Source organism: Podarcis gaigeae, assembly GCF_964106915.1.
Source record: "Podarcis gaigeae genome assembly, chromosome: 10".
Taxonomy (NCBI): domain Eukaryota; kingdom Metazoa; phylum Chordata; class Lepidosauria; order Squamata; family Lacertidae; genus Podarcis; species Podarcis gaigeae.
The window spans coordinates 74966946-74982182 of NC_139686.1; the positions used below are offsets into that span (position 1 = coordinate 74966946).

General features: G+C 41.3%; 2 protein-coding genes across 11 annotated transcripts in view; one reads left to right on the forward strand and one right to left on the reverse strand.

Moving 5' to 3' along the window:
* Positions 1-9081, forward strand: part of UPF2 (UPF2 regulator of nonsense mediated mRNA decay) — a gene marked incomplete at its 3' end in the record, with an annotated part of 69987 nt that extends 60906 nt beyond the window's left edge. For 4 of the 9 annotated variants that reach the window (XM_083701309.1, XM_083701311.1, XM_083701315.1 and 1 more), the window contains 4 exons: positions 3627-3768; positions 4423-4543; positions 6395-6454; positions 7823-9081. In XM_083701309.1, coding sequence (XP_083557435.1) covers positions 3627-3768; positions 4423-4543; positions 6395-6428 — 297 coding nt within the window. Of the gene's footprint in view, positions 1-3626; positions 3769-4422; positions 4548-6394; positions 6455-7822 lie in introns of those variants that run through there. The other 5 variants (XM_083701310.1, XM_083701312.1, XM_083701314.1 and 2 more) reach the window with 2 other exon arrangements.
* Positions 3611-15237, reverse strand: part of LMNTD1 (lamin tail domain containing 1) — a 196627-nt gene continuing 185000 nt past the window's right edge. The window contains exon 11 of one of the 2 annotated variants that reach the window (XM_083701549.1): positions 3611-3879. In XM_083701549.1, coding sequence (XP_083557675.1) covers positions 3736-3879 — 144 coding nt within the window. In that variant the 3' untranslated portion in view covers positions 3611-3735. The remainder of the gene's footprint in view (positions 3880-15237) is intronic. The other variant, XM_083701548.1, reaches the window with a different exon arrangement.

Consider the following 15237-nt stretch of genomic DNA (forward strand, 5'->3'; position numbering starts at 1 on the left):
TCTCTGCTGGGCCATCCATCTGCAATATGGGAATCATAATGATCTACCTTGCAGGATAGTTGTATGTATGTGAAAGGCTCTGAGTGCATTCTGAAGCTCTGTGTGAATGATTGGCATGATAATATACGAAATACTTTAAAGCAGCAAAGTTCTGTAGCCAATGGCACATTTCTTTCCTAAGTATTCACCTTTTTCACTTTAGAAGTTCTGTTCTGATGAAATCTGTAGGATTAGCTCAGTGTTTTGTCATCTTTAACCTGACTGACATTCCACTGTCCATTCAAAACCCACTTCTGGAAATAGTTTGGACTTACAGAGTGGCCCAGGGAGAGAGGGAAAAATAGTGGAAATGAACAGCTGGCTTCGCAAATGGTGTAAACAGGAACGGTTTGGATTCTTAGATCACGGACTGCAGTTTCTTGAAGATGGACTTCTGGCAAGCGATGGGCTGCACCTCACAATGGTTGGGAGGAATGTTTTTGCAAAAAATCTCAGAAACCTCATCAGGAGGGCTTTAAACTGACTAATGTGGGGGAGGGAGACAGTGCTCCTGAAGGTAGGAGTCTATCAATTGATGAAGATGATCATTCAAATGTCATAGACCAAATGGAGCAAACAGCACGCAGACCTAGTGGTGGGAGGAAAAAATCCTTAAATAAGAGACACGGGGGAATGATTAATGGACTTCAATGTCTGTACACTAATGCACAAAGCATGGGAAATAAACAAGATGAGCTTGAGCTCTTGGTACAGCAATAAGACATAATAGGCATCACTGAAACCTGATGGGATAAGTCCCACGATTGGAATGTAATAATGGAGGGGTACAGTCTATTTCAGAGAAACAGACCAGACAAGAAAGGAGGAGGAGTGGTGTTATATGTCAGGGATGTGTATACCTGTGAAGAGATCCAAGATTTAGAACCTCAAAGCCAAAGTGAGAGCATTTGGGTCAAAATTAAGGGAGAGAAGAATAACAGTGACCTCATTGGTCACTGTTACTATAGATCCCCAAGCCAAACGGAGGCCATAGATGATGCCTTCCTGGAACAGATGGCCAAGCATGCAAAAGGAAGGGAGATAGTAGTAATGGGGGACTTCAATTACCCGGATATTTCTTGGATGTCAAACTCAGCCAAGAGCATAAGGTCAAACAGATTCCTCACTGGCCTTGCAGACAACTTCATTGTCCAGAAAGTGGGAGAAGCAACAAGAGGAACAGCCATTTTAGATCTGGTCCTAACCAATGTTGATGACCCGGTTAATGGGGTAGAAGTGGAAGGATCGTTAGGCGCGAGTGATCATGCTCTTCTGAAGTTTACTATACAGCGGAAAGGAGCCGCCAAGCATACTAGGACTCAATTTCTTGACTTTAAGAAAGCCGACTTCATAAAACTTAGGGAAGTGCTGGGTGAGATCCCATGGACAGTAATACTAAAAGGAAAGGGAGTTCATGATGGCTGGGAGTTTGTTAAGAGGGAGAAAGTAAAAGCACAACTTCAGGCAATACCAATGAGACGGAAACATGGAAGGTGCCTAAAGAAGCCAGGGTGGCTATCTAAAGAACTTTTAACGGAGTTAAGATTAAAAGGGATGTGTACAAAAAATGGAAAATGGGGGAAACCACCAAAGAGGAATTCAAACAAATAGCCAGCACGTGTAGACACAAATTCAGAAAAGCTAAAGCACAGAATGAACTCAGGCTTGCTAGAGAGGTTAAAAGCAACAAAAAAGGCTTTTATGGGTATGTTCGTAGCAAAAGGAAGAACAAAGAAACCGTGGGGTCACTCAGAGGAGAAGATGGTGAAATGCAAACAGGGGACACAGAAAGGGCTGAACTCCTCAATGCCTTCTTTGCCTCAGTTGTCTCCAATAAAGAAAACAATGCCCGACCAGAAGAATTTGGAGCAAATGATTCAGCAAAGGAAACACAGCCCAGAATAACTAAGGAGATAGTACAAGAATACTTGGCTAGTTTAGATGTATTCAAGTCTCCAGGGCCAGATGAACTGCATCCAAGAGTATTAAAAGAACTGGCAGATGTGATCTCAGAACCACTGGCAGACATCTTTGAGAATTCCTGGAGAACAGGCGAAGTCCCGGCAGACTGGAGGAGGGCAAATGTTGCCCCTATTTTCAAAAAGGGGGAAAGAGAGGACCCAAATAATTACCGCCCAGTCAGTCTGACATCAATACCAGGGAAGATTCTGGAGCAGATCATTAAGCAAACAGTCTGTGAGCACCTAGAAAGGAATGCTGTGATCACCAATAGTCAGCATGGATTTCTGAAAAATAAATCATGTCAGATGAACCTGATCTCGTTTTTGACAGAATTACAAGCCTGGTAGATGAAGGGAACGCAGTGGATGTAGCCTACCTTGATTTCAGCAAGGCATTTGACAAGGTGCCCCATGATATTATTGTAAAGGAGCTGGTAAAATGCGGTCTTGACTATGCTACCACTCAGTGGATTTGTAACTGGCTGACTGACCGAACCCAAAGGGTGCTCTTCATCCTGGAGAAGAGTGACTAGTGGGGTGCCACAGGGTTCTGTCTTGGGCCCGGTCTTATTCAACATCTTTATCAACGACTTGGATGATGGACTCAAGGGCATCCTGCAGATGACACCAAACTGGGAGGGGTGGCTAACACCCCAGAGGACAGGATAACACTTCAAAACGACCTTAACAGATTAGAGAACTGGGCCAAAACAAACAAGATGAATTTTAACAGGGAGAAATGTAAAGTATTGCACTTGGGCAAAAAAAATGAGAGGCACAAATAGAAGATGGGTGACACCTGGCTTGAGAGCAGTACATGTGAAAAGGATCTAGGAGTCTTGGTTTACCACAATCTTGACATGAGCCAACAGTGTGACGTGGCAGCTAAAAAAGCCAATGCAATTCTGGGCTGCATCAATAGGAGTACGACAACCTGGAATGTGTCCAGAGGAGGGCAACCAAAATGGTCAAAGGCCTGGAAACAATGCCTTATGAGGAACGGCTAAGGGAGCTGGGCATGTTTAGCCTGGAGAAGAGGAGGTTAAGGGGTGATATGATAGCCATGTTCAAATATATAAAAGGATGTCACATAGAGGAGGGAGAAAGGTTGTTTTCTGCTGCTCCAGAGAAGCGGACACAGAGCAGTGGTTCCAAACTACAAGAAAGAAGATTCCACCTAAACATTAGGAAGAACTTCCTGACAGTAAGAGCTGCTCGACAGTGGAATTTGCTGCCAAGGAGTGTGGTGGAGTCTCCTCACCATATGTCAGGAGTGCTCTGATGGTGTTTCCTGCTTGGCAGGGGGTTGGACTCGATGGCCCTTGTGGTTTCTTCCAACTCTATGATTCTGTGATTCTAAGTATTGGTGCAAATAAAAACCAGCAACATTTGTGCACTTTTCTTCCATCTAGAACATGTTGAGTCATACATTTGTTCCTTTCATTGAGCTTACATATAAGACACCACATAAAATAAATTGTACAAAAAATCTTCCCCATAACAATACAATGGTACAGTAAAAAACTACAATAAGTTTAAAAATGCAGCCAGAATAAAAATCTAATGCAAGATGCAAGCAATAAAAGAATAAGCACAAGTTCTCAGAGGTGTCTTGTCTGTCTTCAGTTTAAGATCCTAAATGTGCCAATGTCATCTCAATTGGCTGCAAATCACTGGAATCAACAACAGGCTGAGCAAGAGGAGAGGATGAGAATGAAAAAATTGACATTGGATATCAATGAACGGCAGGAACAAGAGGACTATCAAGGTATGAGTTACCCTCCCAAAGGGCCTTTGTATAGATGAGGTTATTGCTGAGGTTCAACCTTCTACCACATAGGACCATTTGACTGGTTTTGTGTGGGCCTGCTCCAAATTCCTGCAAAGGAATTGACAGATCATTTATTTTCTTGACTACCGAATTAAAGAAAAACTTATTAAACAAAATTAAAAGATTCAATCTTTCAAGTAAATGTCAGTTAAATAGACATTTGTCATCATTTTTTTGACCCAGCCTGTAGGGCTGATTGCCTGGATAAGGAATCATAGGTGAAAAGCATAGTGGAAACATGGTTTGCTCATTTAATAACCAATTACTGTGGTTTCTGACTGGCATAAAAAAATATTGGTAAATAATGTGCACATAAAAACATCTTAAATGCCAGTGTTTTGCCTTTAAAAATGTATTTTGTCAAAAATAGGAAAATTGTGAAAAATATGTTTTATTTATTGTTCATGTGTTTCAGGTGTGTCACAGTCTAACTCTTTCACAAAAGAACATTTCCCAGGATTCTTCCATTGAAAGATTAAAAAAATGAGAGCCATCCCTGAAACTCCTTTGAATTTGCAATGTAGCTATACCCTCTGTTGCCTTCTTTACTTTTAATATTTATAACTATATATGTGTATATTTAATATGCAGAGATGATGCAGTCCTTGGCTCAGCGGCCAGCTCCAGCAAATACCAACAGGGAACGGCGGCCTCGTTATCAGCATCCAAAGGGAGCACCTAATGCCGATCTAATCTTTAAAACTGGTGGAAGGTAGGTATTCTAGAAACAGGATGACTATTGCATTGTTTTCAACTTCTTGCAGCTTTCACTATTTCAAACATAAAAAACCCTTAGGATAGAAGTGATAATATCCTAAGGTAAGAGGGAATTCTTTCAGGGGTTAAGTGCTTCATGTCTCTGCTTAGAATCTTGGGTTGATAGGACCACCGCCTTGTTATCATTGGTTACAGCTAGCCACATTCTAAATAGATTATATACCTCTGTAACTAACACTACTTATAAGTTGCTTCATGCTGTAAAACCCAAGTTGGGACATTTGCGTGTGTTTGGATGTAAATGTTTTGTGCATGTTCAAGCAGAGACATGCAGGAAACTCTTCAAGATGGTTAGAATGTACATTTCCTGGTTATGATTCTCAAACAAAAGGGTATATAGACTGTGGGTCTCTAAAAAGCAAAAATGTAATAGTAAGCAGAGATGTCATTTTTCATGAGCGCAAGTACAAGATAGACAAAATTCTTCTGAAGTGTGTCTTCCTTCAAGTCAGAGATTATCTCAAAGTGAGACACAGAAACAAACTGAAAAATCAAACAGGTGGTTAAGAGACAAACAGCAATGAGTGAAGAAACTTTTCAGGATAGAGAAACTGATGTTAAGGTAGAACCTGAAACTGTGAGTACTCCTATTTTAAGATGTTCTGAAAGAGGAAGGAGAGCACCTGTACATTATCAGAGTGAATTTCAAAATTATCAGTCTACACATAAAGCAGTGATGGCCAAACTCAACCCTCCAGCTGTTTTGGGACTACAATTCCCATCATCCCTGACCATTGGTCCTGTTAGCTAGGGATGATGGAAGTTGTAGTCAAGAAACAGCTGTAGGGCCAAGTTTGGCCATCACTGACATAAAGCAATGAAAGTAGCTTATGAACCAGAATGTTTTGAAAAAATTGATGATATGGAACCAAAATTAGCAAAGTGTTGGTTTAATGCTATGTCAGAGGTAAGGGAAGCAATGCATAAAAATGAAACTTGAGAACTTGTACCTTTACCTGAAGGGAGAAAACTCATCAGTTCCAAATGGGTGTTTACAGTGCCCAAATCTACCCTGGACATTTATGCTACCCAGGTGTCTGATTCTGGCAGACAGACAGTCCTAACCTCAGCTGATGGATAGGGAGTCAGAGGACATCGTTGTTAAACTTATTCAAGATACCCACCAAAATGGAAATCCAGTTCTTTTTTTCTATCTTTTTATTTCAGTTTGTCTGTGTTGCTGTTGGTGGTGGAACTGAAATGGTGACTTATCCAATTACATTTGAACTGGGAGCTTCCTGGTTTTCACACTTAGCCTTGGCAGCAGGACGCACCATTTACCGCTTTCTGTTCACTTCAATTCTTTCTCTTGAATTGGTCCCTTTGCCCAGCAATTTCTGTCCAGAGGAGCAGTAATAGCTGTTATAGGGCTCAATTCCTTACCAGTCTCTGTATTGGGGGGAGAAATGAAATCACATTAATGTCTCCAAAAATATGCAATGTTTGTTTTACTTCATGATCATAATTGTGAATCCATTGCCTAACCATAGTCATTATCTATGGTGTAACAGAGCAGTTGCAGTGTAAAATTACAGTGGGGAGGGGGATTTGGAAATTAAAATTAACCTTTGTGCCTCTTGTATTTCCCACTTATGAAAAAGGTACTACTTTGAGCCTCAAAAAAGATGAAATAGGATAACTTTAAGTTGCTTTGGTAGCCTCTTGGCTGAAGAGCAGGGTATAAAATGCTTTAACTAAATAAGTATATTGCAGAAGAATGCAGTTCATAAAGAAACTAGAGCACTTCTCAATTTCATTATCATTCCTATTTTTTTAATATGATCAGGCGAGAGAGAGGGAACAGACAGCGCCGAAGCTGAGATTAGTCACGGAAACAGAAAGAAAAGTGAGTTTTGGGGGAGGAGGGTTCCAGGTATAGGTCCAGTTCCCATGTCACATTAAACCATTTAATGTGAAAGAGCAGCATGTTGGTGCACACTGCTCAAAAGTTCCTGCTGCATATCTACCCTGCTCCTGCCATGCCATGAATGCAACAAGCCAGTGTGGTCCATTGTTTTGTCTGAACCTAGGGTTGTGGTTTATTTCCTCCAACCAACCATGAACAGTAACCACAGTTAGTTTGCGGGGGGTGGGGGGAACCAACCACAAGTCCAGATTTGAACAACATGACTGGCCAGACTTGGCCTTGCTTGACTGATAGCTTACCAGGAGCAAGGGGCATGTGCTGTAGGAGGTTTGGAGCAGCATGTACTAGCATCTTTCTTGTTGACATTAAACCATTGCACTATGGTTTAATGTGCCATAGAGTATAAAAGGTTACTCTAGTAGTCAACGTGGCATTTTAAGGTAAGGGATACAGGCAGAGAGGCTACAGTAGACCACACAAGACACCAAAAATAATCAGTTCACCCAAATATACCTTTTTCAAAATATGTCTGTGTAGGTTTGAACTTCATATTTGAAAGATCAGCTCCGATTCATCTTTGAATGTTAGATATACTTGCAGGAAAAAATGTGACTTGGGAACAACAGCATCTAAGCCTTGGATTCTAATGGTGGAAGTCAACTTCCAGCTGTTCCTGCTATACAAGCATTGCAGCTTGTCAGATGAAATTCTCCCCCCTCCTGCCTAGGTATGCTGTTCTGAGGGAGCTGCCAACCCCGTGTCAGTTTCAGGAGCTCTTGTGCAGGACTTCCACTGATGGGACTGGTTAGCTGACTCCTGTCCTAAGGACTGAATCAGCGAACTGAGGGTTAGGGTTGATTTTATACATGGCACACTAACACAGTTTTGTTCTGTTATTTAAAAAAATGGGAATGCAAAAAAAAAAAAAAAAGACCCATGGAGGGCTGGTCAAATCCAGCTCCCCATCTCTGACATAGAATGTGGAGTGTTGAGGAAGAACAATTGTCAGGTTGCACATGCCTAAGAATGTTATTAGATCCTGGTCCTTGAAGAACCTTGCAGTAAAACCTCATTATTGTAGTCAGTTCTGAGACTACACTGTAGAATAAATAAATAATAAATAAATCTACTGCATTGAGAAGCTGTATTCTGCCCCATGTATAAATTATGCAGATTTGCAACATTTATCCTGTTTCTTTCAGTCATGGGGGTAATCACGGAGTCCTGGAGAGAGAAGCTCCAGTCTGACCACTTGAAATTTTATTGAGCTCCTCTTTTGGGCGTCTGATATTTTCACCACAAATTCTTTGTTGTTGATATGCATTTCCTTTGTATTTTCTTTGTTAGGAGACGTTGATCCAGCAGCAAGCGTCATTTCTTTAGGCCCTGTATCTCCAATGTTGTGGATTAGTGGAGTCCTCCAGCAATTAAACGAGAGCAGCGGACACATCTGAGCATGTCGGTCTAGAGAGTTCAGAATTGAAAATCTGGGACAGGCTGGAGCCATAGAGCAGATACACCAGCCTCCACTAAAAACAGAAAAAGCGGAAGCTCCCAGTCACAGCCTACCAAACAAACAAAAAGCATCTTGTTATGGAACCATGTGAGGATTAATCTTCTCATGAGAATGGAAGCAAATAAATGAGATGGTTAACTTTACCAGTGAGCAGTTCAGTTACAACAAAGCGCAACTTAAATAAGATGGATTACGCTGGAATGGAGACGGTCTTGATGACAAAGTATGGGGGAAAGCAAACCTAATAGGAGTGGCATTTTCTCTGAGTTGGGCATGGCATGTCAGGAGAATATTAATCTGGGGCTCCAGTCTGCATTAGAGAAGTGGTAGAGCAAGAGGTAATTATCGTATAGTAAACCCCAACATGCAGGGTAAAATAGACAGCACCTGATCTACCAAAACACCAGATATTCCACGAGAAAGAGGATTTTGTTTCAAGGGGGAAACCTTTTCTCTGCATGTGTTGCGGGAGGGGGAAAGTGATGAAGGGAGCAGATCCAGGGAAGTGGGATGGTCTACTGAAGGTCAGAGTGGATGGGAAGGTAAGAGAGCATTGATCCAAAGTTGCTTCAAACAGCCTGATGCCAGCCTAAGAAAGGATCTAGAGGAGCTCGTTAAAGCATCATTGAAAACCAAAATGTGCCAGTCAGCATGACAGACAGATGCCGACAAGTGGAGTTGAACGTTCTGTTGACTTTCATGGGTTGATAAGCCTCTGTGTCTATATTTTAAAACACAAGGAAAAATTAGCTGGCAACAAGTAGAATTTTTATTTTTCTAAATGGAAATGAGGTTTCTGGGTAAGTTTCTGACAATCTTGTTAGTATAGTTCTGGGGATTTTTTTGTTTGTTTGCTTTCACGTAGGTCTAGTACATTCAGTTAAAGAGCACATCTGTATGCTAAAAATTCTGAACTATTTTAAAATTCTTTTTACCTCTGTTGAGTTCTGCATGTAGAATTTAAAACGAAACTTGTACAACTGGTTACATTTCACACTCGCGTACACACAGTCAGAAATGCCGCCCGATCTTCACCAGCTTCAGAAAACTGATCTTTGCCGATGCTGCAATAAAGTGTTGTAATTTGGAATTGGGGTGGTGTTTTTTGTCTTTGTGTCCCGTTTTATGACTGGTGCTTTAGTATCTGGTTCATCGTTGAAAGATTTTTACAGGAAATTGATGTACATCTCCGTCCCCTTGAACGAGAAAAGCCAGCTAGCAGCTGGAGATTTCTGGATTCCCTCCTTCTGCACAATTCCCATCTTAGGGGTTTGGGCATAGTTCTATCTTTTCTAGATGGTACATAGGACCATTAATATGGATTAATGCCCCAAATTCTGCTGCTGGAGAGCTGTCTTTATCTTAAAACATAGCAGAACCTCTTGGGTAAGTTTTGCAATTAATAGTTTCTGCCCCTGCTTGAATTTACTTTGCACTGTATTTTGATTCCTGATACTACTTTCTTTGCTGAAACTGATTCGGCTGTTTAACAATGAGAGGAAGCCTGTGTGCTGCTCATCTTGGCAGCAGTTTCAGCTTGGCGTGCTTTTCATAATTAGCCTCTCTGCTGTCCCTCCCCAGAGTCACATTTGAGTAAAATGTTGTGTGAAGTCATTCCTGAGGCCAAGTTCAAACATGGCGCATTTCCAGTTGACAGGAATATTGTACACACTGAGATCCAGTGACGCTGCAGTTGGTTTTTCCAAGTGTGTGTTCCTGGTGTTATGGAAATGGCAAGAGGCTTTGGCGTGGCTGCTTTGATTGCTGTGTTCAAAAGATTTCTGTGTTCAGATAAACCTTGGCAAACATCACCTTTAAGAGAACTACTTGCAAACTTGTGGGATTTTTTTAAACATGATTGCATAAATAATAAAAGTTCTAAGAATCACTCCTAATAGGGAAATCAACAGCTGAGTGCTTCCAGGCTTGCTGCCAAAAATGAGGCCACTAAGAAGCAAGGGAGGTATCAGACATGCTAGGAGGGGACCCTCGGGGTTTGCAGAAGTACAGAATACACTGCAAAAACAATGAAGGTACAAAACAAAACTCCTAGCCTGAGAACATGCTCCTTCATGGAATGTAGGGTGATAATGATTAGGAAAGAAAAATGGTACATGGGGTAGGTGGGAAAGGAGAAGAAGGGAGTCCTTTTAAAAGCAAATATACATGGCAACATGTCTCATTATTGTATGCATAACTAATGTGCACATAAGATCCATGTATGATGTGCTGTGCGTATGCCTGCTTGATGACCATATATAAAAACACACACACATACTGTAGACAAGCTTGCTTGTCATTTCTAGAGGCTGAATCTCGGAGAATCTTGACCTGGGTGCACGTGTGTGCAAAGACACATGCATAAACACTCTGTGCTGCAAGCTGGCTAGGAGTTACTGTTGCTTGCTGTTCAAAAGTACAGAGGAAATCATAGCCTTCCAAGTGAGAAATAAAGGCTACATTGCTGTGCCACACCTCCCTACCCTCTTGGCTTCCTCCTTTTTGCCACCCTTCTTTGATGAAGTATACACTGGTAACCTGGGTTAAGAACTTAATTCGTTCCAGAGGTCTGTTCTTAACCTGAAGCTGTTCTTAACCTGAGGTACCACTTTAGCTAATGGGGCCTCCCGCTGCCGCTGCCACCTGATTTCTGTTCTCATCCTGGGGCAAAGTTCTTAACCCAAGGTACTATTTCTGGGTTAGCGGAGTCTGTAACCTGAAGCGTCTGTAACCCAAGGTACCACTGTAGTTGAAATCCCATGATGATGATGATAATAATAATAATAATAATAATAATAATAATAATAATAATAATAATTTATTATTATTTATACCCCGCCCTCCCCAGCCAAGGCCGGGTTCAGAGTGGCTTACAAGCAATAATAAAAACAAGATGAATGATTACAACTTAAAAACAAAAATAAAATACAACATTAAAATAATGGAACATTAAAATATTAAAATGTAGCCTCATCGCAGGAGGAGGTCTGAATCCCGATTGGAAGGGATCCAAATGGTCCGCATCCTCCAGGTTGTTCAGCAACCACCCGCTCAATCACCTTGCCCAAGAATGGAAGATTTGAGACTGGGCGATAGTTCACCAAATTGGCCGGGTCCAAAGATGTTTTTTTAAAAAGTGGTTTAATAGGCACTTCTTTCAGTGGGTTTGGGAAGACTCCCTCACAGAGGGAAGCATTCACCACCTCGCAGAGCCCATCGCCCAGACCTTCTCGGCTGGCTTTTATTAGCCAGGATGGGCAAGAATCAAGGTCAGTTTCACTCGTCCAAGCAGCCTGTCGACATCCTCATGTGGACCACATTTGCTCTGACCAATTGAACCCATAGTCTTAGCATATTGGCTTGGGATAAAAGCAACTGTCTATTGCTGAAACATATTTTTACACTTTCCCCCACCAGGATTACAATTGGTTTCAGAATGCTGCTCAGACTCTTCAGAGATAAGTTCTCAAAAAGGAAAAAAGTGAACAAATGTTGAAGTTTTAACATTGCCAATTCAAATTATTTCCACAGAGTTGCTAACTGCTCAGAAAGAACAAGGCCAGACTTGTTCTTAGGCTGTTGACAGCATCTCTGATATGCAGAAATCAGCAGATGAGGTGTTTCTCAACAATCGGGTAAATATTATTGCCTGCTAATATTTACATAACAAAGTGTTACGGCACACAGTAGAAAACCTGAGGTACTGCTAGCTTAAAAATAAATAAATAAAATGTTGAAACAACTTGTTTGTCCTCCTTTCCCCTGTCCAAATCTGGGATTAGCCTTGAGTTGTGTTTCTTGAGTATAAATTTCTCTAAATTTTTGAATGAATGGAATTGGAACATGAAAGCCATTACTCATATTTTGGCTTTACTGGTCTTTGACCCTATAGGTGCAAACCACTGGACTGAACATGCTGGTCCTGCCTTGGAATGTATGACATATGTAACATAAGCTGTCTGCTGATGAATCAGAACTGAGTGTTAGTGCTAACTTTCTTTAAAACAGAATATATAGTTACAACATAAGACAAAGCAGGAAATGCAGAGCCCATCCCCAGTGATTTTTTATTACTGATGCTGCAGTAATAGTGCATTCATGGTGGAATTATGCAAGACTGTCCAGACATCATTCTACTGTATTAGTTGTTCTGTGATGCTTCCCCAATGCTGCCATATTACCACCCTTGTAGTGCGATGAAAGCAGGACAAAAAAACAAACCCAGAACATTTCTGGTCTGAAAAGTTGCAGGATTTCAGCAGGATATTACGAGACATGCACAAACAAAGCAGTATCTCCACCACAAACGATACTGCATCTATGCCCCAAGATCAATTACAAAGGACCTTTGGAGGGACCTGTCACTGCAACAGGGGCACCACAAATTTAAGAGGAGTTCCCTACCAGGACAGACTTTGCTCGTGTGCTCCAGACATCGATTCCATAAAACATATTTTGCTGCACTGTGCGAAATATGAGCACGCCAGGGCTGAACTGATACTACCCTTGCTGGTACCTTTCCTGGGGAAATCAGAGGCTCACTATGTCAGGTTCCTATTGGAAGACCGGACAAACGCTAGAACATTAGCAGTGGAAAAGTTTTTATCGGTGGTTGCAAGAACCAGTGATCCCTATATTCTGAACAAAATGCTTGTTTAACCTGGAGGTAGGCTGTATGAATTGTGCATTGCTTTGTAACGATTTGTTGGGTCTCTGTTGTTGTTGTATTTAAATCAGCTTTGTACTGGGGGAAGCTAAAAGGCCTGTATTAGTTTTGTTAAGGACTCGCCACCTCCATCAAGAGCTTTTAGTTAGGCTAGGAAAGAAGCAACGGCCAAGAAAAGCTGCCCCTCTTAAAGCAGCACACATGGATTATTTGTCAGACTTGCAGCCCTGGCACAGAGGCACATTTCTTTTCTTTCCCCCCTTGCCAAATTGTAAATCCAATCACAAGCAGGAAGCGTGAAAGTTCACATATCCCTGCAATTTAGAAGGACAGAAGAAACTGATGCTACAGACTGAAGTGCAACCAGGTGCACATCAAATGCAGCTCTTTTGCTGTGATGTGTCCGCATCTAACCACCAGGGGGCAGTCTTGCTAGAGAAATGGTGGCCAGGCAAGATTTATGTTCTCGGGGCTAATGAAGGTCTGCACAGTATCAGGCAACCTTGATAGCACTTCTTCTTGGAGTCTTCCGCTTTCCTGCCCTGGCAGCCATGCAACAATCCCAAAGATTCTGCGCTCTCTGCCACCTTTCCTCTACCCAGAAAGGAAGCCATAGTAATATTTGAACAAATGGCACTTTTCTTATATTTTCCTGTTCTTCTCCCAAACACCTCAGCCTTTTATTGTTTTTCGCCCTCCTGCTTTGCCTCCCTGCCTAATGAAGCAGAAACCCAAGACCAGAAGCAAACCATTGGTGGTGGTAGTAAGCTACTGAGGGCAAACATGTGAAAGGAATGGGCCTGGGATGTTATTTAAACTGTGCTCTGACTAAATTTAGTCCTTAATGCCTTAGTTATAAATTTCAGAAATGAAAAGTCTATTCCTCCCACCCAAAAAACTGTGTAGGTTTAGAGAGAGAGAGTGTGTGTAATATATATATAATCTGTGGATTTATTTAATGAATTTTATATTGATTGTAACAAAACCTCTAGGTTGTTTACATGAAATGTTAAAATTATAATTAAAACATATTTAAAAATTATTAAAATTAGCTGTTAACTAATATTTTTATTTAACAAAATTGATTTGTCTTGGAATCAAAATGAAAGCCACTGACCACTAAGGTTATGGGTGATGTCCAATTAAATCATACTTAAAATAGACCCATTGAAATCCATGGATTTAACTTAAACCTATTAATTTCAAAGGCTTTATTCTGAGTGTGACTTCATTGGGTTTCACCATATATCCATTTCCATCAAGGAAATGGCTAACCCACTACAATGGTAAATCCAGATTAAAAGGTTGTTGGATGTTTCTTTCAAATTTTATTCCATCTTAAACCTCGGGGTTGGCTTTCTTTTGAAAGTAAGATAATGCACAATGTTTCATTGATTTACTGGAACTCTGCTTCCAGGGCAGGTGTCTATTCTAGGCTTCTGCTGGTGAGGAACAGGGGCGAAGAATCTCTAAAACCATTAACTTCATGCTAATTCTAAAAGATTTTTTTTGCCTGCTAGTAAGCCAGGTGTTCCCCATCCTATATTTGTGCATCTGCTTCTTCCTGCCTAAGTGCAGAACCTGACATTTGTTCCTATTGAAATTAATTTTGTTAGCTTGTGTCCTGTTCTCCAGTCTGTTAAGGTCATTTTGAATTCTGATTCTGTTTTCTGCCACATTAGCTACCCCTCCCAGATTCGTGACATCTGCACGTGTGATGAGCATCCCCTCAATTCCTTCAACCAAATTGTTTATAAAGACATTGAACCCTGTAGCACTCCACTTGTCACTTTTTTCCAGAATGATGAGGAACCATTAATGAGTAATTGGTGGGTTCAGTCAGTCAACCAGCTACAAATCCACCTAACAGTTACCTCGTTCAACCTACATTTTACCAGCTTCCTTGCAAGCATATCGTGGGGGACTTTGTCAAAAACTTTGGTGTCATTCCATCAAAAAAAAAGAAATGAGATTGGTCTCGCATGACTTATTTTTGAGAAACCCATGCTGGGACTTAGTAATCACAGCATCCTCTCCTAAGTCCTCACAGACCGACTGTTGAATTATCTGTTCTAGGACCTTCCCTTGCTTCGGTGTCAAGCTCTCCAGTCGGTAGTTACCTGCGTCTTCCTTCCCTCCCTTTTTGAAAATGGGGACAACATTTGGGGCTTTCCTCACATTCTTATTAGGATGTCCTTCAAGGCATCATCTTTGAATAGACTTTGGATGGGGTCTGTCCTTCTCAGTGCTACAGCCACAAGCTCCAGCATGCCACCACCTGTGTAGCTATCGCATGAACCGCAAATCAAATTATATCCAAGATTGTTTCTGTAATCATTGTTACTGCCTTGATTAACATATGGAATGTTTGTCTCACCATATTTTAAATGTGCTGTGGATTTTTTATAAGATCTTCTAGGCTCTTATGGAATTTAAGGCAGTGCAGGATGTGCACCTGGAGAGGGCAGCTGTGGCTTTTCTTAAGAGGCAGTTGAGAGATCATCTTGAAAGGGTCATGAAGTCAGAGTCAAAGGCCGTGGTCCCCAACATAGAGCACACGCCCTACAGGGGGGCAATTTG